Source organism: Choloepus didactylus, chromosome 4 (assembly GCF_015220235.1).
Source record: "Choloepus didactylus isolate mChoDid1 chromosome 4, mChoDid1.pri, whole genome shotgun sequence".
NCBI classification, from domain to species: Eukaryota; Metazoa; Chordata; class Mammalia; order Pilosa; family Megalonychidae; genus Choloepus; species Choloepus didactylus.
Genome location: NC_051310.1, coordinates 120,678,632 through 120,700,616, shown reverse-complemented (window position 1 = coordinate 120,700,616; position 21,985 = coordinate 120,678,632). Strand labels below are relative to the sequence as shown.

At 35.5% G+C, this 21,985-nt stretch overlaps 1 protein-coding gene across 2 annotated transcripts in view; it reads left to right on the top strand.

Moving 5' to 3' along the window:
- Window positions 1–21,985, top strand: part of MINDY2 (MINDY lysine 48 deubiquitinase 2) — a 157,390-nt gene extending 135,405 nt beyond the window's left edge. Inside the window, exons 8-9 of one of the 2 annotated variants that reach the window (XM_037833842.1) lie at window positions 5,549–5,743; window positions 15,510–21,985. In XM_037833842.1, coding sequence (XP_037689770.1) covers window positions 5,549–5,743; window positions 15,510–15,641 — 327 coding nt within the window. In that variant the 3' untranslated portion in view covers window positions 15,642–21,985. The remainder of the gene's footprint in view (window positions 1–5,548; window positions 5,744–15,509) is intronic. The other variant, XM_037833844.1, reaches the window with a different exon arrangement.

Sequence of the window (21,985 nt, the reverse complement as noted above, 5' to 3'; positions counted from 1 at the left end):
TTATAGCACTAAATGCATATATTAAAAAGGAAGAAAGAGCCAAAATCAAAGAACTAATGGATCAACTGAAGAAGCTAGAAAATGAACAGCAAACCAATCCTAAACCAAGTAGAAGAAAAGAAATAACAAGGATTAAAGCAGAAATAAATGACATAGAGAACAAAAAAAACAATAGAGAGGATAAATATCACCAAAAGTTGGTTCTCTGAGAAGATCAACAAGATTGACAAGCCCCTAGCTAGACTGACAAAATCAAAAAGAGAGAAGACCCATATAAACAAAATAATGAATGAAAAAGGTGACATAACTGCAGATCCTGAAGAAATTAAAAAAATTATAAGAGGATACTATGAACAACTGTATGGCAACAAACTGGATAATATAGAGGAAATGGACAATTTCCTGGAAACATATGAACAACCTAGACTGACAAGAGAAGAAATAGAAGACCTCAACCAACCCATCACAAGCAAAGAGATCCAATCAGTCTTCAAAAATCTTCCCACAAATAAATGCCCAGGGCCAGATGGCTTCACAGGGGAATTCTACCAAACTTTCCAGAAAGAACTGACACCAATCTTACTCAAACTCTTTCAAAACATTGAAGAAAATGGAACACTACCTAACTCATTTTATGAAGCTAACATCAATCTAATACCAAAACCAGGCTAAGATGCTACAAAAAAGGAAAACTACCGGCCAATCTCCCTAATGAATATAGATGCAAAAATCCTCAACAAAATACTTGCAAATCGACTCCAAAGACACATTAAAAAAATCATACACCATGACCAAGTGGGGTTTATTCCAGGCATGCAAGGATGGTTCAACATAAGAAAATCAATCAATGTATTACAACACATTAACAAGTCAAAAGGGAAAAATCAATTGATCATCTCAATAGATGCTGAAAAAGCATTTGACAAAATCCAACATCCCTTTTTGATAAAAACACTTCAAAAGGTAGGAATTGAAGGAAACTTCCTCAACATGATAAAGAGCATATATGAAAAACCCACAGCCAGCATAGTACTCAATGGTGAGAGACTGAAAGCCTTCCCTCTAAGATCAGGAACAAGACAAGGATGCCCGCTGTCACCACTGTTATTCAACATTGTGCTGGAAGTGCTAGCCAGGGCAATCCGGCAAGACAAAGAAATAAAAGGCATCCAAATTGGAAAAGAAGAAGTAAAACTGTCATTGTTTGCAGATGATATGATCTCAAATCTGGAAAACCCTGAGAAATCGACAATACAGCTACTAGAGCTAATAAACAAATTTAGCAAAGTAGCGGGATACAAGGTTAATGCACATAAGTCAGTAATGTTTCTATATGCTAGAAATGAACAAACTGAAGAGACACTCAAGAAAAAGATACCATTTTCAATAGCAACTAAAGAAATCAAGTACCTAGGAATAAACTTAACCAAAGATGTAAAAGACCTATACAAAGAAAACTACATAACTCTACTAAAAGAAATAGAAGGGGACCTTAAAAGATGCAAAAATATTCCATGTTCATGGATAGGAAGAGTAAATGTCATTAAGATGTCAGTTCTACCCAAACTCATCTACAGATTCAATGCAATCCCAATCAAAATTCCAACAACCTACTTTGCAGACTTGGAAAAGCTAGTTATCAAATTTATTTGGAAAGGGAAGATGCCTCGAATTGCTAAAGACACTCTAAAAAAGAAAAACGAAGTGGGAGGACTTACACTCCCTGACTTTGAAGCTTATTATAAAGCCACAGTTGCCAAAACAGCATGGTACTGGCACAAAGATAGACATATAGATCAATGGAATCGAATTGAGAATTCAGAGATAGACCCTCAGATCTATGGCCGACTGATCTTTGATAAGGCCCCCAAAGTCACTGAACTGAGTCATAATGGTCTTTTCAACAAATGGGGCTGGGAGAGTTGGATATCCATATCCAAAAGAATGAAAGAGGACCCCTTCCTCACCCCCTACACAAAAATTAACTCAAAATGGACCAAAGATCTCAATATAAAAGAAAGTACCATAAAACTCCTAGAAGATAATGTAGGAAAACATCTTCAAGACCTTGTATTAGGCGGCCACTTCCTAGACTTTACACCCAAAGCACAAGCAACAAAAGAGAAAATAGATAAATGGGAACTCCTCAAGCTTAGAAGTTTCTGCACCTGAAAGGAATTTCTCAAAAAGGTAAAGAGGCAGCCAACTCAATGGGAAAAAATTTTTGGAAACCATGTATCTGACGAAAGACTGATATCTTGCATATATAAAGAAATCCTACAACTCAATGACAATAGTACAGACAGCCCAATTATAAAATGGGCAAAAGATCTGAAAAGACAGTTCTCTGAAGTGGAAATACAAATGGCCAAGAAACACATGAAAAAATGTTCAGCTTCACTAGCTATTAGAGACATGCAAATTAAGACCACAATGAGATACCATCTAACGCCGATTAGAATGGCTGCCATTAAACAAACAGGAAACTACAAATGCTGGAGGGTATGTGGAGAAATTGGAACTCTTATTCATTGTTGGTGGGACTGTATAATGGTTCAGCCACTCTGGAAGTCAGTCTGGCAGTTCCTTAGAAAACTAGATATAGAGTTACCATTCGATCCATCGATTGCACTTCTCGGTATATACCCGGAAGATCGGAAAGCAGTGACACGAACAGATATCTGCACGCCAATGTTCATAGCAGCATTATTCACAATTGCCAAGAGATGGAAACAACCCAAATGTCCTTCAACAGATGAGTGGATAAATAAAATGTGGTATATACACACGATGGAATACTACACGGCAGTAAGAAGGAACGATCTCGTGAAACATATGACAACATGGATGAACCTTGAAGACATAATGCTGAGCGAAATAAGCCAGGTACAAAAAGAGAAATATTATGCTACCACTAATGTGAACTTTGAAAAATGTAAAACAAATGGTTTATAATGTAGAATGTAGGGGAACTAGCAGTAGAGAGCAATTAAGGAAGGGGGAACAATAATCCAAGAAGAACAGATAAGCTATTTAACATTCTGGGGATGCCCAGGAATGACTATGGTCTGTTAATTTCTGATGGATATAGTAGGAGCAAGTTCACAGAAATGTTGCTATATTAGGTAACTTTCTTGGGGTAAAGTAGGAACATGTTGGAAGTTAAGCAGTTATCTTAGCTTAGGTTAGTTGTCTTTTTCTTACTCCCTTGTTATGCTCTCTTTGAAATGTTCTTTTATTGTATGTTTGTTTTCTTTTTAACTTTTTTTTCATACAGTTGATTTAAAAAAGAAGGGAAAGTTAAAAAAAAAAAAAAAAAGAAAAGAAAAACAAGGAAAAAAAAAAGATGTCGTGCCCCCTTGAGTAGCCTGTGGAGAATGCAGGGGTATTCGCCTACCCCACCTCCATGGTTGCTAACATGACCACAGACATAGGGGACTGGTGGTTTGATGGGTTGAGCCCTCTACCACAGGTTTTACCCTTGGGAAGACGGTTGCTGCAAAGGAGAGGCTAGGCCTCCCTAAAATTGTGCCTAAGAGCCTCCTCCCGAATGCCTCTTTGTTGCTCAGATGTGGCCCTGTCTCTCTAGCTAAGCCAACTTGAAAGGTGAAATCACTGCCCTCCCCCCTACGTGGGATCAGACACCCAGGGGAGTGAATCTCCCTGGCAACGTGGAATATGACTCCCGGGGAGGAATGTAGACCTGGCATCATGGGACGGAGAACATCTTCTTGACCAAAAGGGGGATGTGAAAGGAAATGAAATAAGCTTCAGTGGCAGAGAGATTCCAGAAGGAGCCGAGAGGTCACTCTGGTGGGCACTCTTACGCACACTTTAGACAACCCTTTTTAGGTTCTAAAGAATTGGGGTAGCTGGTGGTGGATACCTGAAACTATCAAACTACAACCCAGAACCCATGAATCTCGAAGACAGTTGTATAAAAATGTAGCTTATGAGGGGTGACAAGGGGATTGGGAAAGCCATAAGGACCACACTCCACTTTGTCTAGTTTATGGATGGATGAGTAGAAAAATAGGGGAAGGAAACAAACAGACAAAGGTACCCAGTGTTCTTTTTTACTTCAATTGCTCTTTTTCACTCTAATTATTATTCTTGTTATTTTTGTGTGTGTGCTAATGAAGGTGTCAGGGATTGATTTGGGTGATGAATGTACCACTATGTAATGGTACTGTAAACAATCAAAAGTACGATTTGTTTTGTATGACTGCGTGGTATGTGAATATATCTCAATAAAATGAAGATTAAAAAAAAATAAAAATAAAAAAAAAATAAAAAAAAAGATTTATGCCTTAATATACTTGTGAAATTTCCCTAATTTTACTTACACTCTTCACCTGCTGGTACTTTTTGAATAGGTAAATGATCATTTTGCATATGCTTTAATTATACACCTTGGTTTAGAAGTGCATGGAGTCTATGTTCATGTGTTTATGTGAATATTAGCCAATATTCATTGAGCAGTTGGATTCCTGGCTGTATAATAAGGTCCTGGGGATGCAGAGATAAGTCATTCAGTCCTGTCCTCAAAGATTTATCTAGCAGGGGAGACAGACATTTGAGCAATATATTATGTGTTAAGTTCTATAATGGCAATTTGAATATCATGTTATCAGTGCATAGAAAAATACTTGATTCAACAAATGCCAGTTTTTCTAGGACTCTTGACTTTCCTTTGAAAAACAGCCTTGATGGTCAAAATATTCATTTTCCTTCAGAAGCTATACAGGGGCATTGTTTTAAAATATTACTAAAGAGAAATGTGCCAGATTTTAAACCACTAAATGTAAAGAATATTGGAGCAGAGGAAATGAAAGCAAAAGGAATAGTCAGGGTAGTCTAGTTATAAGGTGTTAGTATATAGAGAGTTTGAAAAGTTGAGGAGAAAAATTTGAGGGACAAATTCTTGCCATCAGTAAGATAGTCATGCTCCATATATAGTATAAGGTCTTCACAAGCATCAACTTCTTTTTACATATCTTCTGAGATTATTTAAAATTCTTATATTTTTGAGGGGAGATACACAGAATAAACAAGTTTCATTCAGTATTAACTCTGATCAGTAAAATGGGCATTCAGTTAAATAATATAACTTTTGACCAAAGAAGCACCACTTTTTCTTATAGGAAATAATCTGGGTATGTATGTTGGAGAGGTGAGGGATGCTTAATTAATCAATGGTATGATGGTAAATGGTCTACTATGTTGGCTTTAAAAATCATGATTTGGAAAAAGATTTAATTATCTTAGGAAATTCTTGTTTTTAAAAAATGAAATACTTATGACAGTGAATGAAGAAGAAACAGATTACAAAACCAGATAGTTTCAAGGGGTGGGAGGGATGTTCTCGAGTGTGTATGTGCTTGTAGAAAAAAATACTAGGTGGATATACACTACGATGTTAACAGTGGTTATCTCTGTTTAATAATATGGTGATTTTAGCTTCCTTATTTATGCATCTTTATGCTTATTAAGTTCTTAGGTAAAATCTCGTAGCTAAAGATGGTGATAATTTAATTTAACTTCTTAGGACTATCTTATGGCATTATCTCTACAACAAGAACAGCAGAGCCAAGATATCAACTGGGAACAAATCCCAGAAGGAATCAGTGATTTGGAACTAGCGAAGAAACTCCAAGAGGAAGAGGATAGAAGGGCTTCTCAATATTACCAGGAACAGGAACAAGCAGCAGCTGCTACTGCTTCTGCTTCTACACAAACTCAGGTAAAAAGCTAGTGTTCTGATTTTTAAATATAATGATCAGTTTAACAATAAAGAAATTTCTGCTGAGATAAAACATTTTAAATTGGGTATTATTCCAGTTTGCTAATGCTGCCATTTTACAAAACACCAGAAATGAATTGGCTTTTATAAAGGGGATTTATTTAGTTACAAATTTACAGTCCTAAGGCCGTGAGGCCAACAAGAGAGTACCTTTACTAGAGAAAAGCCAGTGGCGTCTGGAAAACCTTTGTTAGCTGGGAAGGCACGTGGGGGGCATCTGTTGATTCCAGGTTGTGTTCCAGCTCCTCTCTCAGCTCCTGTACATTCTTGGTTCTTTCTCCCAGGACATTTCTCTCTAAGTGCCTGGGGGTCCTGTCAAGTTGGCTTAGAGAGAGAGGCACATCTGAGCAACAAAAGAGGTTCTCTGGGGCTTAGCTTCTCCTTTACAGTAAAAAGCTTCATAAGGACAAGCCCCAAGATCGAGGGCTCAGCCTTCTAATTTTGTAGTCCCAAATGCTTATGAGAATATCAGAAATTCCCCAGGTGGGGAAATTTAATCTTTGCACATTTTTTCCCAGTCCTTCAAGGGGGCTTTGCAAATATGTTTTTATTCTCTGCCCAGATTACTTTGGGATTTATCAGGGCTTCACACTAACCTGTAAAAACCAACCATATCTCACTTCCTATTCAAAGTCCCATGTATTTATGATGCTTGAATAAACTGACCATAGAAGTATCCTCAGGATACTTAGTATACTAAGTGAGGGCTTGGATTTTAAAATAGGAGTCCCTAATGCTTGAGAGAATATCAGGAATTTCCCAGATGGGGATGTTTAATAGTTCCATATTTTTTTCCCAGTCCCTTAAGGGACTTTGCAAATACTTGTTTATTTTCTCCCTGAAATACTCTGGAATGTATCAGGTATTACATTAAGCTATACAGAATAACAAGCTCTCATTCCCTATTCTATGCTCCATGTATTTAGGTTGTCTAAATAAACTGACCAGACAGGTTAAGTTAGATAGTGTGCTACAGAAAATTTAAATTTTGGACAAAATAAACATCTCTTCCTTTGGTCTCACACAGAAGTTGAAGTTTTAAAATGTAGACACTATCGTCCTTTACCCTGTATTCTGATTTACCTTAGTCCTAACCAGATCAGCTTCATTCATATCTCTAGTCGAAGTCTGATCTCTTTTTCAGTTGCTGTATGGAGTAGTGCTGACTTTCAGAGCTGCAGAACTCTAACTCTGAGCTGGGTCTCAGCTGTCACACAGATTCCCCAAGTTCCAGGGAACTACCAGGTTATACACAAAGAGCACAGCATCTCAGAATTTAGAAACATACTTAAAACTTGGGAATAAATGTGACTGCTGTAAGAGCTAACAGTCTAGGCCCTAATTTTCTTAGAAGCATTTTCTAAATGAGACCATACAGTATTTGTCTTTTTGTTTCTGGCTTATTTCACTCAATGTAATGTCCTCAAGGTTCATTTACGTCGTTGCATGTTTCATTCCTTTCCGTAGTTGCACAATATTCCATTGTATGTATACACCACAGTTCGCCCTTCCACTATCAGTTGATGGACACTTAGGCCACCTCCATCCACTAGGAATCGTGAATAATGCCACCAGAAACATCAGTGTGCAAATGTCCCTGCTTTCAGTTCTTCAGAGTATATTCCTAATAACGAGATTGCATGATCATATGGCGACCCTACATTTAGCCTCCTGTGGACCTGCCACACTGCCCTCTTGAGGGGCTGTATCATTCTACTGCCTACCAACATTGGATAAGTATACCTTCTCTCCACATCTTCTCCAGCACTTGTATCTTTCTGTTTATTTTTTTAATGTGCAGATTTTATTGAAATATGCTCACATACTATATATTCTATCCAAAGAATAGTCAGTCTCACAGTGTCCTTACTTAGTTGTACAATCATCACTCTCAATTTTAGACAATTTTCATTGCTCCAAGGAGAAAAATAACAGATAGACACACACACTAAAGAAAACCGAAAACACCCCATAACCCTTATCCCCCCTAATTATTTACCCCTCATATTGGTATGATACACATGTTACTGTTGATGAAAAATATTAAGGTATTACTGTTGAATATAATCCATAGCATGCAGTAGGTAATTTTCCCCCATATACCACTGTATTATTAACTCTTTGTAGAAGTGTCATACATTTCTGGTAGTTCATGCAAGAACTTATTTATATTTGTAGTGTTAATCGATGATATACATGACTTTCAATAAGCCCTTTCAATCAAATTCACCTACAATATGGTACTATTACTTACAATCACAATAATGAACTACCATCACCTCTATCCATTCCCAAACATGTAAGTTCAACCGCATAAGCAATTCTGTACATATTAGGTAACCACTCCCCCTTTTCTAGCTTCTGTCTTTCTTGGTCCCTTATATTCTACATTTTAAGACCCTGAGTTTACATTTTCCAAGTGGTTCATATTAGTGAAATCATACAATATTTGTTGTTCTGTGTCTGGCTTATTTCACTCAGCATTATGTCCTCAAGGTTCATTCATGTTGTTGCATATTTCTGGACCTCATTCCTTTTTTACTGCTGCATAATATTCCATCATATGTATATACCACATTTTGTTTATCCACTCATCTATTGATGGGCACTTGGATTGTTTCCATCTTTTGGCAGTTGTGAATAATGCCGCTATGAAGATCAGTGTGCAAATGTTTGTGTCACTGCTTTCAGATCTTCTGGGTATATATTGAGTAGTAGAATTGCTGGGTCATAGGGCAACTCAGTGTTTCATTTCCTAAGGAACTACCAAACCGTCTTCAACAGAAACTGCATCATTTTACATTCCCACCAGCAGTGAATAAGTGTTCCTGTTTCTCCACATCCTCTCCAACGTTTGTAGTCTCCTGTTTGTTTAATAGCGGCCATTCTTAAAGGTGTGACATGATATCTCATTGTGGTTTTGATTTGCATTTCCCTAATAGCTAATGAAGATGAACATCTTTTCATGTGCTTTCTAGCTATTTGCATTTCCTCTTTTTTTTTTTTTCTCAGAGATAGTGTAATATTTTCCTAGGGCTGCCAAAACAAAGCACCACAAACTGGGTGGCTTAAAACAAAACAAATGTATTCTCTTACAGTTCTGGAGCCTTGAAGTCTGAAGTCAAGGTGTTGTTGGCAAGGCCATGCTCCCTCTGAAGGCTCTAAGGAAGAATCTCTGCTTGCCTCTTCCTAGCTTCTGATGGTGACCAGCAACTTTTGGCATTTCTTGACTTGTGCATTTCCTCTTCAGAAAAAATTCTATTCTTATCTTTTGCCCATTTTATTATTTAGTTGTTTGTCCTTTTGTTGTTGAGTTATAGGATTTCTTTATATATACTGGGTATCAAACCCTTGTCAGATACATAGTTTCCAAATACTCTCTCACATTGAGTTAGCAGTCTCTTCATTTTTCTGACAAAGTCCTTTGAAGCACAGAAGTGTTCAATCTTGAGGAGTTCCCATTTATCTATTTTTTCTTTTGTTACTTCTGGTTTGGTATATGGTCTAAGAAGTTACCTCCTATCAGTAGGTCTTGAAGATGTTTCTATATATTTTCTTCTAGGAGTTTTATGGTACTGGCTCTTACACTTAGGGCTTTAATCCAGTTGGAGTTAATTTTTGTATAGGGTGTGAGGTAGGGGTCCTCTTTCATTTTTTGGATATGGATATCCAGTTCTCCCAGCCCCCATTTTATTGAAGAGACTGTTATGTCCCAGTTTGGAGGATTTGGGGGCCTTGTCAAAAATCAATTGACCATAGATCTGAGGGTCTATTTCTGAACTCTCAAATTGATTCCATTGATCAATATGTCTGTCTTTGTGCCAATATCATGCTGTCATGACCACTGCGGTTTTATGATAAGCTTTAAAGTCAGGAAGTGTAAGTCATCCCACTTTGTTCTTTTTTAGGATGCTTTTAGCTATTTGAGGTCCCCTTCCCTTCCAAATAAATTTGATAACCAGCTTTTTCAAGTCCGCAAAGTAGGTTGTTGGAATTTTGATTGGTATTGCATTGAATTTGTAGATCAATTTGGGTAGAATTGACATTTAACAACATTTAGCCTTCCTATTCATAAACGTGGAATGTCTTTCCACCTATTTAGGTCATCTTTGATTTCTCTTAGCAATGTTTCTGTGTACAGGTCCTTTACATCCTTGGTTAACTTTATTCCTATATACTTGATTCTTTTAGTTGCTATTGTGAATGGAATTTTTTTCTTAATTGCCTCCTCAGTTGGGTCATTACTAGTGTATAGAAACACTGCTGATTTTTGTGCTTTAATCTTGTATCCCATCACTCTGCTGAATTTGTTTATTAGCTCAAATAGCTTTGTTGTAGATTTCTTGGGATTTTCCAAATATAGATTCATGTCATCTACAAATAATGAGAGTTTTGCTTCTTCCTTTCCAATTTGGATGCCTTTTATTTCTTTTTCTTGCTAATTGCTCTAGCTAGAACTTCTAGCACAATGTTGAATAACAGTGGTGACAGAACGAGACAGTCTCGTCTTATTCCTGATCTTAGGGGGGATGGCTTTCAGTCTCTCACCGTTGAGTAAGATGCTGGCTGTGGGTTTTTTATGTATCCCCTTTATCATATTGAGGAATTTTCTTTCAATTCCTATCTTCTGAAGTGTTTTTATCGGGAAAGAATGCTGAATTTTGTCAAATGCCTTTTCAGCATCTATTGAGATGATCATGTGATTTTTCTCTTTCGATTTGTTAATGTGTTGTATTACATTGATTTTCTTGTGTTGAACCACTATTGCATGCCTGGAATAAACCCTACTTGGTTGTGGTGTATAATTCTTTTAATATGTTTTGGATTCGATTTGCAAGTATTTTGTTGAGAATTTTTGCATCTATATGCATTAGGGGAATTGGCCTGTAGTTTTCCTTTCTTGTAGTACCTTTATCGGGTTTTGGTATTAGAGTAATATTAGCTTCATAGAAGAAGTTAGATAATGTTCCTTTTTATCATTTTTTTTGGAAGAATTGAGCAGGAATGGTGTTAGTTCTTTTTGGAATGTTTGGCAAAATTTGCTGTGAAACCATTTGGCCCTGGGTTTTTCTTTGTAGGAAGGTTTTTAATGACTGAATCTCTTTACTTGTGATTGGTTTTTTGAGGTCTTCTATTTCTTCTTGATTCAGTACAGGCTGTTCATGTGTTTCTAGGAAATTGTCTGTTTCATCTAAGTTGTCTAGTTTGTAGCCATACAGTTGTCCATAATATCCTTTTATGCTTTTTTTATTTCTTCAGGGTCCATGGTAATGACCCCCCTCTGATCTTGTTTATTTGCCTCTTCTCTCTTTGACTTTGTCAGTCTAGCTAAGGGTTTGTCAATCTTGTTGATCTTCTCAAAGAATCCGTTTTTGGTTTTATTGATCTCCCTGGTTTTTTTTGTTGTTGTTGTTCTCCAATTCATTTATTTCTGCTTTAATCTTGGTTATTCTTTTCTTCTACTTGTTTTAGAGTTAATTTGCTGTTCTTTCTCTAGTTTGTTCACTTGTTCACTTAGATCTTTGGTTTTAGCTCTTTCTTCCTTTTTAATTTCCCCCTCAGCACCACTTCCACTGCATCCCATAGGTTTTGATATGTTGTATTCTTGTTTTCATTAGTCTCCAGATACGTACTGATTTCTCTTGCAATTTCTTCTTTGACCATCTGATAGTTAAAAGTGTGTTGTAAAACCTCCATATATTTGTGAAAGTTCTGGTTCTTTGGTGGTTATTGACTCCCAGCTTCATTTCATTATGATCAGAGAAAGTGCTTTGAATAATTTCAGTCTTTTAAAAATTATTAAGACCTGTTCTGGTAACCAGCATATGCTCTATCCTGGACGAATGTTCCATGAGCACTTGAGAAGAATGTATATCCTGATGTTTTGGCATGCAACAATCTATATATGTCTGTTAGGTCTAATTCATTTATCATATTGTTTAGGTTCTCTATTTCCTTATTTATCCTCTGTCTAGTGTTCTATCTATAGAAGAAAGTGGTGTATTGAAGTCTCCCAATATCATTGTAGAAACGTCTGTTGCTCCCTTCAGTATTGCCAGTGCTTGCCTCATGTACTTTGTAGCAACTTGGTTGGGTGCATAAGCATTTATGATTGTTATTTCTTCTTGGTGAATTACCCCTTTTTTAATATATAGTGTTCTTCCTTGTCTCTTATGACATCTTTACATTTGAAGTCTCTTTTATCTGATGTTACTATAGCTACCCCTGCTTTCTTTTGGTTACAACTTGTGTGGAATATCTTTTTCCATCCTTTCACTTTCAACCTGTTTGTATCTTTGGATCTAAGATGAGTCTTTTATAAATAGCATATAGATGGATCATATTTTATGTATTCTGCCAATCTGTATCTTTTAATTAGCGAGTTTAATCTGTTAACATTCGGAGTTATTACTGGAAAGGCAGTTCTTGATTCAACCATTTTATTCTTTGGTTTTTATTTGTCAGATCTCTTTTTTCTCTCTCTTTTTATCTTTTAAGTTACTTTTAGTAATACTCTTCAATTCCATGCCCTCCTCTAGACCTCTCCCTCTGTCTTTTTTTTTCAGCCCACAGAACTCCCTTTAGTACTTCTTGCAGGGCAGTTCACATGTTAACAGATTCTCTCAGCATTTGTTTGTGAAAATTTTAAACTCTCCCTCACTTTCGAAGGACACTTTGCTGGATAAAGAATTCTTGGTTGGCAATTTTTCTCTTTCAGAATCTTAAATGTATTGTAAAAGTACCTACTTGCCTCCATGGTGCCCATTGAGTAGTCAGACCTTAGTCTTATGTGGTTTCCCTTATATGTGGTGGATTGCTTTTCTCTGCTGCTTTCAGGATTCTCTCCTCTTTAGCAATCATCAGTCTTAGAGTGGGTCTATTTTGATTTATTCTATTTGGAGTTTGTTGGGTTTCTTTAGTTTGCATATTTATGTCTTTTATAAGGCTTGGGAAGTTTTCCCCAATTATCACCTCAAATAATCTTCCAAGCCCTTTTGTCTTCTCTTCTCCTTCTGGGACACCAATGATTCTTATATTTGTACACTTCATGTTGTCGATTATATCCCTGAGATCCAATTCAAAATTTTCCATCTTTTTCACCATTTTTTTTGTATGTTTCAATTAAGTTGCCCTGTCCTCTTGTTCACTTATTCTTTCCTCTACCTCTTCAAATCTACTGTTGTGTGTCTCTAGTATATTTTTACTTTGATCTACAGTATCATTTCTGTAAGGTCTGCTATTTTTTCTTTTTATTCTTTCAAATTCTTCTTTATGATCTTACAGTGTTTACTTAATATCCTTTATGTCTTTAGCCAACTCATTGAAGATATTTAGGAGATTTGAATGAATATCTTTGATTAGTTGTTCCAAATTCTTAGTCTCCTCTGGCTTTTTAGTTTGGTCATTTGGTTTGGCCATATTGTCATGCACCTTCATGTGCTTTGTGAATTTTTTCTTGGTTTCTAGGCATTTGATAATCTTCATAAGGTGATTTTGAAAGTTGATTTCCCTTGCTCACCTAAGATTTTGTAGTTGCTTGGGTTTGCATTGAAGGTCTCCTTTCACAATTGGTTTGTCAGTAATTCCCAGCCAGATCAGGGCCAGGGCCTTACACAGGAGGTGCAACACTATTTGGAAGTCTGTTAAAGGCTAGGCAAAAAAGCAGTTTGCCAGAGTGAACTTTCTCTGTTTTCCTAGCACATGGCACTCTTGGGCCACCTCTTCCCCACATTCCTGCCTCTCCTAAACTATGGCAGCCCACTGCTGGGGGACCCCAACCAGGCAACAATCCAGTCAATGTCACAAGTCTCCATGCGTGATGGAAGCCAGTGTGGGGAGTGGGCACTGTGCACCTTGGCAGAGAATCCACTTTTGGGCATGATGGGCCTGGTAATTTCCAGGCTGCTGAGTGGAATGACCTTAAGCTGTGGGACTGAGTGGTTCAGCTTCCCCAGCCCGCAGCCAGCCTGGGAGTGTCCTGCTTTTCACTAATCAGCAAGCCCCAGGCCGGTGTGTACCTGTGGGCCTCTGGGCTGGGGTTAGAGCTCCTGGCATTGCAGTGTGGCTTCTTCCCTTGACCCCACCTTTCTGCTTGTGCATGCCATGAGCGCTGTGGACCTCCATGTAGAAAGGAGAGAGGCAGCAGGACCCAGGGTGTGTCTCTCACCTGCCAATTGTTAGATTGGCTCTGCTCTTCCAGAGAGGAGGGCTCCCCATTCTCCCCCAAAACCAGGCACCTGCAGTGGCCTGCCTCAGGGATGGGGGATAGGCACTGGGCATTGCAGCAAGGTCTCTGTATGTGGATAACACGAGTCTTCTGGGTCCCGGGTTCCCCTGTGGGACTGAGAGGAATGTTCTCCCCAGCTGGCAGCTGAAGATGGAGTGCCCCACTCCTCTGGTGCCTGATCTGTCTGGCATATAGCAATTGGTCTCAGGTATGGTAATGATTGAATAAGCCCACCCCAACCTCTCAGTAGTAATTTCTCCACTTTTTCATCCAGGTCCTCCCTACATAATGTAGAAGTCTCTCTGTGGTCACCCATACCCTCCAGAGAATTTCGTCATCAGGTGGTGCAACATTTCTTGGCAGATGTTCCCCCTGGGGCCTGAAAACGCTGAGTGTCTTTATACCTGGACCCCAAAGGCTCCAGGGAAGACTCAAGGCCTGGTGGCAATATCTTTGAAATTTTTTTTAAGTCCTTAATAGCTGCAAAGAAAATAAACCACAATCTGAGCAAAGTCCTTTCTATCAGGGCAGTGTGAGGAACAGTTGGAAAGACAATAGAGTTTGGAGCCAGATAGATATGGATTTGCATTTCCTCCTTGTCTAGGCTTACTAATGGCAACACCTTAGGCAAAGTCCTGTACCTCTCTTAGCCTCATTTCCCTATCTGTAAAATACAAGATAATACTTAACTCTTTAGGTTTGTAGTGAAAAATAAATAATGTTAACACTTAACCAATGTCTGACATATACTAAGTCTTCAACAAAAATTAGCAGTCTTCCATTTTTCACTTTTCCCAGTTAAATGATGATATTTTGAAGACTGAAAATAACACTATTAAATGAGTTTCTGTATGCTAAATCTCATTTTATTAGACCAAAAATATTCCTTTGCTTAACTGTGCCTTGCCAAAACTATTTATTTTGATTTAGGGTACACAAGAAAGTGAGATGCCCTTTAAGGACTGAGGAAACTTTAAATATAGAAGTCTCCATTAATTTCGGTGTAAAATTTGTTTCTAGCACAAATATTGACTACCCTGAGCTTAAAAGTTAAAATGCACTACATTATGATTAGCTTTTTCACAGTATTTTTTTTCTCCATTTAAAATCTGTTTATTATTGTATTTAATAAGGTCTTGAGGCGTTATTATAGTTTGCCAAAAGGTGTTGCTTTCTTTAACATTTTCTAGACTTTAACATAAATGTTTGTTTAAATTTGAGGATCCAGGTAATATAATCCTATATGTTATTTATTGTTTGAAATTTCATTTATTTGGAATAATGGCTACATATACTTGTAGGTGTCCAGAATGGTAAAGGCAATTGCTCAGATACCATTTAATGCAACAAATCTATATACCACTTGCTTCATTTTCCATTAATAAGTCCTTTCACTTTTGTAGTTTTTCTTTCTAGATAACTATGATTAAGCACCTTAGAACAGTTGGAGTAATTTCTTTCTATGTATTTTTCTTAAAGCAGAGCCAGCCAGCACAAGCCTCTCCATCAAGCGGAAGACAATCTGGGAATAGTGAACAACGTAAACGAAAGGAACCTCGAGAAAAAGATAAAGAAAAAGAAAAGGAAAAAAATAGCTGTGTCATTTTGTAATAAGTTCTAGATTCTTTTGGAACCACCTATATGTCCTGAGAAACAAAACCACAGGAGGAAAGGAAGAAAAACCGATAAATACCGTCTGTGCCTGATTTCCCAATGGATTTTTTGTTCATGTTTTTCAGGGGAAAGGTTGTTACTTAGTCACAATCAGACCTTTTCAGGTCACACAGTATACTCTTCAGAGCTGGAATTTCATGTTACAAGTTGGAAATGCTGTGTGTTGTCATTCTTGAAAAATACTGCACTTGTAGCCAAATAAGCAAATCACAGCAAATTTTGTGTCCTAGTGACATTCATAACTCATTATCAGTTAGTAAGCTATTTTATCTTCTGTTCTAACAGTAAATGGAGGTAATTGATTTTGTCTCATTCCTTCCTGAAATCTAAATATTAGCACAGTAGTTTCTGAAATTAATTTTTATAGTGTTAAATTATGATCGAATCCATAAGAAACCGGGGATTTAATATAGGGATTTAAAAAACAGAAAAAATAAAAAATAATGGAATAAATAACCCTTCCTTGTATACTGGACTAGTTCAGCCCTTAAACAGCTTTACCTTTCTTTAGGAATGTATATTTTAGATATTATCTTAAGAATTGATAATGGAGCTTGGGTTTAATTTAGATAGAAAAATTAAAATTTGTATTTCTTTTCCAATAGAAAAAATTACATGACACTAATATCTTATTAAAATCAGATATTAATGACTTTGTAGTGTTGTGAAACTTTGAAATCTTTAACATAGGTAAACCCAGACCACAGTTAGTTTTTATTGACAGTGTGGTGAGTGAGTGTAAGGAGGAAACCAAAGTGGATGCTAGGCCTTGTAAATAAGGGGAATGTAGAAAACCAGATAATTTGTTTTGTACCTTTTTCTAGAATTACCTTGAACCTTAAAATTAAATCATGTTTATTTTCTAGAGAATTACTTATACTAATTAAAACCAACAACAGAAAAGCGCATTTCTGGAAAGAAATTGAAGAGATGATACACTCTCTGAATCTAGTGAAAAGGCATTTAATAAAAATATCTTTGAGAGTGGATAAGAATTTGAAGGAATTTATGTAAAAGCAATCGAATTTTTAACTTATAGCAACCAAATAAACCTATAACTTCTTATAGTCTTTATAGGATTCCGAAAGAATATTTATTGAACTTTATTATGAGGACAACACGTTTTCCTGTATTTCTAGATACAGTTTCAAAAATGATCCTTTATAGTCTTTTTGATATATTTTATATTTAATAGTTTGTTTTAGTCATTTTGAAAAGACTGTTGCTGCTGCAAATAGTTTTGTGATTTATGTTCTAAGCCTTGGTAAATTTGTTTATTTAAAAGCATCTTGATCTGTTCTGAGCATCCACTTGGAGAATTTCTTTTGTGGTCTAGGGTAACAATAGACTAAAAAAAATGTGGTCTGGATTTTTTAATCTATGTCCTTAACTTTCTCCATGATCCAAGACCAGTTGTAGGATGAGTCTATATATAAAAAATAAACTCTTATTTATAGAAGGAATTATTCTAAGGGAAATATGCAGGGTCAAACTGTATTATTTATGTACTTCTATAGTGTACGTCTGTTTATGTTACACAATCTGTTACTCCTTCAAATTTCCTATACTAGCATGATAAATCATCAGAGAACCTGTTTTGGGTGTAAAACTGTGATACAAAATAGTTAGTGAGTCTCTTGATAATAACCCAGAATATGCATACATTGTTGAACTCAACCCGAGTTTACTTTTAATATCACTCTAATGGTTGAAGGAGAAAACTCAAACCTCGGGTTTGTTTTTCCTATAACTGATAGTAGTGACAATGCATTGTATTTTAATTTATAACAAACAAAAACAAACCAATAAAACCTAAAGCATATTTTTCCATAATTATATAGTTCTCTATTTATTGCCCTTGAAAAGTATATGTAGAAGCTATTCTTTTATTTGTTATCTTCTTAATTTGTTCCAAAGATAATACTGCCATTCTGCATTCCCTCTGGAAGGAAAAAAAAAATGAACTTAAAACCAGCAGTGCTGCTATCAGATAAGTAGATGTCAATGTATACTTACAAAGAATACAACTAAAACATGTAATGTATTTGTTAATTCAGCCTTTTTCTATGTAATATTTCCAAGTCAGATTTTATTACATTCCTGGAGTTCTGTTTGATATACCAAGGGTAATAATGCTAAAATGTTTTGCTTTGATTACTGTGGGGGAAAAAATTAAATGTTCAATTCTATTAAAACAAACTTCTCAGATATATTGGTTTCCCGTCCTTAAAAGGTTATAAAGAATTTAGAATATTGTGTCTTTATTTTCTTATGTTTAGCTCAAGGTAACAAATTATATATTCAGACATTTCTTTCTTGGTTTAATTATTGGAATTTGATAGTAATGTATTAAAGTCTTTCCTTCTCAGTATTTTGTAATACTTGAAAATTGTTACCTGTATACACTGCCAGGAAGTTAAACATTTTTGTTTTTAATATTTATAAGCTAGATGAGGGGCACATTTGCATCAACCAAATCACCATTTAGACCTGGCAAGAGAAGAAGAGGAATGAATGGATATGATTGCTGTGATTTCGTCTTACTTTCAAAGCCTATTCCATAAGGTCATTGATCAGTGTTTAATAATAATATGCTATTTTCATCATGTCTAATTCCATTACATCAGCCATGCTGTGATTTACAATGGTTTTAATTCTTAAAAGTACTTAGAATGTGCGTGCGCGTGTGTGTGTGTATGAGTGTGTGTGTTTCTGGAGCAAGTTTCCGTGTCTTTCATTCGATTGTCAAAGGGATCTGGGGGACTTTCCCTCAAATTTAAGAATCTCCATTTTAAGAATGCACACACACACACACACACACACACACATATACGTGCATGCATTAAACAATTGGAGACAGCTAAAGTTGGCATTGGCTGCTCCTGTGATACATCAGTCCAGCGTGCTTAGGTGAATGAAGTAACTTCCATGTTTTAAGGTGTCAGGTTAGAAGTAGTTGAATGAGGCATGGATTTTTAAGTTTTGGAGTAAGCTTTGGAATATTTATTGTCTCACATTTCTAATATTTGACTACTTATTTTGTATCATGTTTAGAATTATTCTTCATACTTCTTGATCTCAATTAAGAAAGTAACTATCAGAGATTAGTTGACTGAACCCAAATTAACCGTTTTGTACTTTCACAAACCCTTCTTAGCATTTTGTTTTCAGTGATTTAAAAACTCAGTAAGACAAGGTCTTAAGAGGAAGAGGACTAGAAGTCAAATATTTAAGGAAAGAAGAATTGTGGTCCCTGTATTGTTGATATATGACATAGATACAAATATATGTTTGTAAAAACCTGCTAGAGAAAAATCAAGGCAAAAATTTCAGATCTGCCCTCAACCTTATTTATAAAAGAAAAGCAAATTCATGAAATGCTTTGGGCTTTACCCTATCACACAATTCTTAGGCATACGATTTAAAATATAATTGAAAACCTGCTAATGTCTGATAAAAGAAGATGGAGAATTTTAAAGACATATTATAGTTTGTATTTTAAAGAACTAGAAATGTGGAATTTTAAATAATTTTGTTTCTAAAAGCTTGACTTTCTATCTTGCCTTGGGCAAACTATCTGTGCCTCAATTTTTCTTTAAATATGTAAAGGAGGATCTTTTTTAAAAAACTGCTTTGCACTCCTTAATAAAGGGCATAGAATAAGCACAAAGTATTACTTAAATAATCACAAATATTACATACTCTTTGTTCTTGAATGTGCAGACCTTTCTTTTCCAATGACTGATAATATTTCTTGTCAGTTTTTTAATGCAGTCAAAATTTGTAGAATTATCTGGCATTTGAGTATGCCATCATCTCTTCCAAAATTGTATTTTTACAGTTGCTTTTGTGTTCTGTAGAATATAGGGTCAAAATGAAGGGTATTTGGGGAGTATAAAAAGCATTTAGAAACCCTTTTTCCAATACCTAACACAGATCTAAATATTTAGATTCTCTTTGCCTTTTCCTCCATAGAACAAAGTACAGTGGTATCAGGTTACTAATACATATATATAAACTTTGCATAGATGGAATTCATTTAGATCTCTCAAATATGGTCATTTTTAGGGCTATTTAAATCATTTGTGTTTTCTTAATGCAGAATGTTATTTAATAACATGCAGTTAAATTCCTTTTAAAAAGCAACAAAAATAAAGGTGATCATTGTTATCTTAGAGTTCTTAGGTTCTCTTTGATAAGTATCTTTTGTTACTGATATTTGAAACTTCTAAAATTGTTGAGAAGGCATTATGAAGAATTGAGGTTAATTTTCTCAGATGACGTTTTAAACAAATTATATCTTAAAATCAGAAACTTCCTTAAACAAATTATACTCTAGAGATTAAAATAGAGACTGAGGGGCAAATTGCAGGACTCTGATAAAGTTTAATTTATTTTGAAAATTTATCCAAATTTTAATTCTTGCATGTCTATTTAATTTTATATTTCTGCCATTAGGAATTAGAGTTTAATAAATTGTCATATGCATATATATTTTTACATGAATTATTCTAGTTTCTAAGTTCACTTTTCTGAGCTCAAGCAAATTAAACTTGGAAAACAGGGTAAAAGTTGTCTTCAACTATTGCCTCAAGCCGAACTTTGTCTTATTGTCCTGATAAAAGAGATTTAGACTAAACTGCCCAGCACAGATATTTTTTAGGGCATGGTACCCTACTATTCCAAGTAAGGTGTTGAAATACCATGACAGAAATATAAAACCTGAACTTTGAGACAGTATATTCAAAGAACAAAAAGGTGTAGGCACACCTACAGCCTCTCTATCTGATATTCTGAGAATTTCTTCAAACTGCTTAATGATTTGTCATCACTAACTTTAAAAAGTTTACATCTGTCCTCACTGTAATAGTCTGCTTTAAGAGGCAGTCATGTCTCCTGTAGATTAGAGGATGTGCAAGGCAAGATTTCTTTTGCAGGAGATCGTGGTTCCTCTGGCTCTAGTAGTTATTTTACAGATATAAATAGAAAGTCAGGAAACTAAAGTGCCTATTTAAATTTCCAGCTGAGTGACCAGTTTCAATAGGCACTATATTTGAAATAACCTACAAAGCAATTCTAACTAACGGTATGTGTTTTAAAGCTAAGAGTGGCATTTAATCTGTGAAGATCTGTCCTGTGTGTCTTGACTTTGTCACAGATTTTTGTTATTGCTCTTTTTTATATATATATATCTTAGTTATATGAAATAATCATTCTTTCAGGGTGCATAGGATATCTTAGCTTTACAGATTTTTAAAGATGAGGCTTTGAAAAGTCTTAAGTGGTTTTTGTAAAAGTCATCTGCTTCAATAAATGACAGTTGTCAAAGATCCACACAGCACAAGTAGGACAATATAATAGAAGACTGATGTATGATCGCTACACAAGCCAGCAAAAGGGATAATCTTTGTTTATGAAACTTCAGAGGTACCCTGAAAATCCTTTCCTAAAGCAAGTGTATGTGAATCTTTTTCCTTATATTGTGCAGAATAATCGTATTGTGGCATATATTTTGGGGAGGAGCAAATTGAGTGGTATAATGACTACAGAGAAAGCTATCTTGGAATATAGAAAGAAAAAGAAACAAATTTTCTCCCTCCAATTCACGATTACAACTACTTGGGTCAAGAAGTTGCTATAGTATATATCATACATAATTCTCTTTGTGCCAGGCCAAGTTTGGCAGACCAATTGAGATAGAATTCTCAAAGAATTTAAAGATATGAATTGACTGTAAGTGACTTTTTTTCTTCCTTGCCTTTACTATATTAAAACCCTTACTATTTCTGAAGTAATCCATCTGTTTTGCTTTATGACCAGCTTTAATTCTAGTTAGTGTAAGAATAATAACAACCCTAGAGATTAATAGGAAAGAACATTGAAGTACGTTTTTCAATAAAGACACCTAAAAGCATCTACTCATTTTAGGATGGAACTGAAGTTCTAAGAAGTGTATTGTTCTAAGTGCTAATTATGCTAAAACTACTTAATTCTAAAAACTATGTCTTAAATAAGTTTTAAAAGTTTCACTTTTGGAGGATATTCCTAAAAAAACATATTGAACATAGATGGGAAAGTATAAATTATATCTGACAGTTATTCAGTATTATTCAACACTTAATTTCATGTTTGTTATTGTACCACAAGGATAGTGTCTTTGTTTGATTATGTTGGATTTTTTAAAAATACACTTAAAACTGTAACCAGTGATAACATCCTTAGTATTTTTATTATAGATTATATTTTATTTCAATAAACTTTGATATTTAGACCAAACAGTC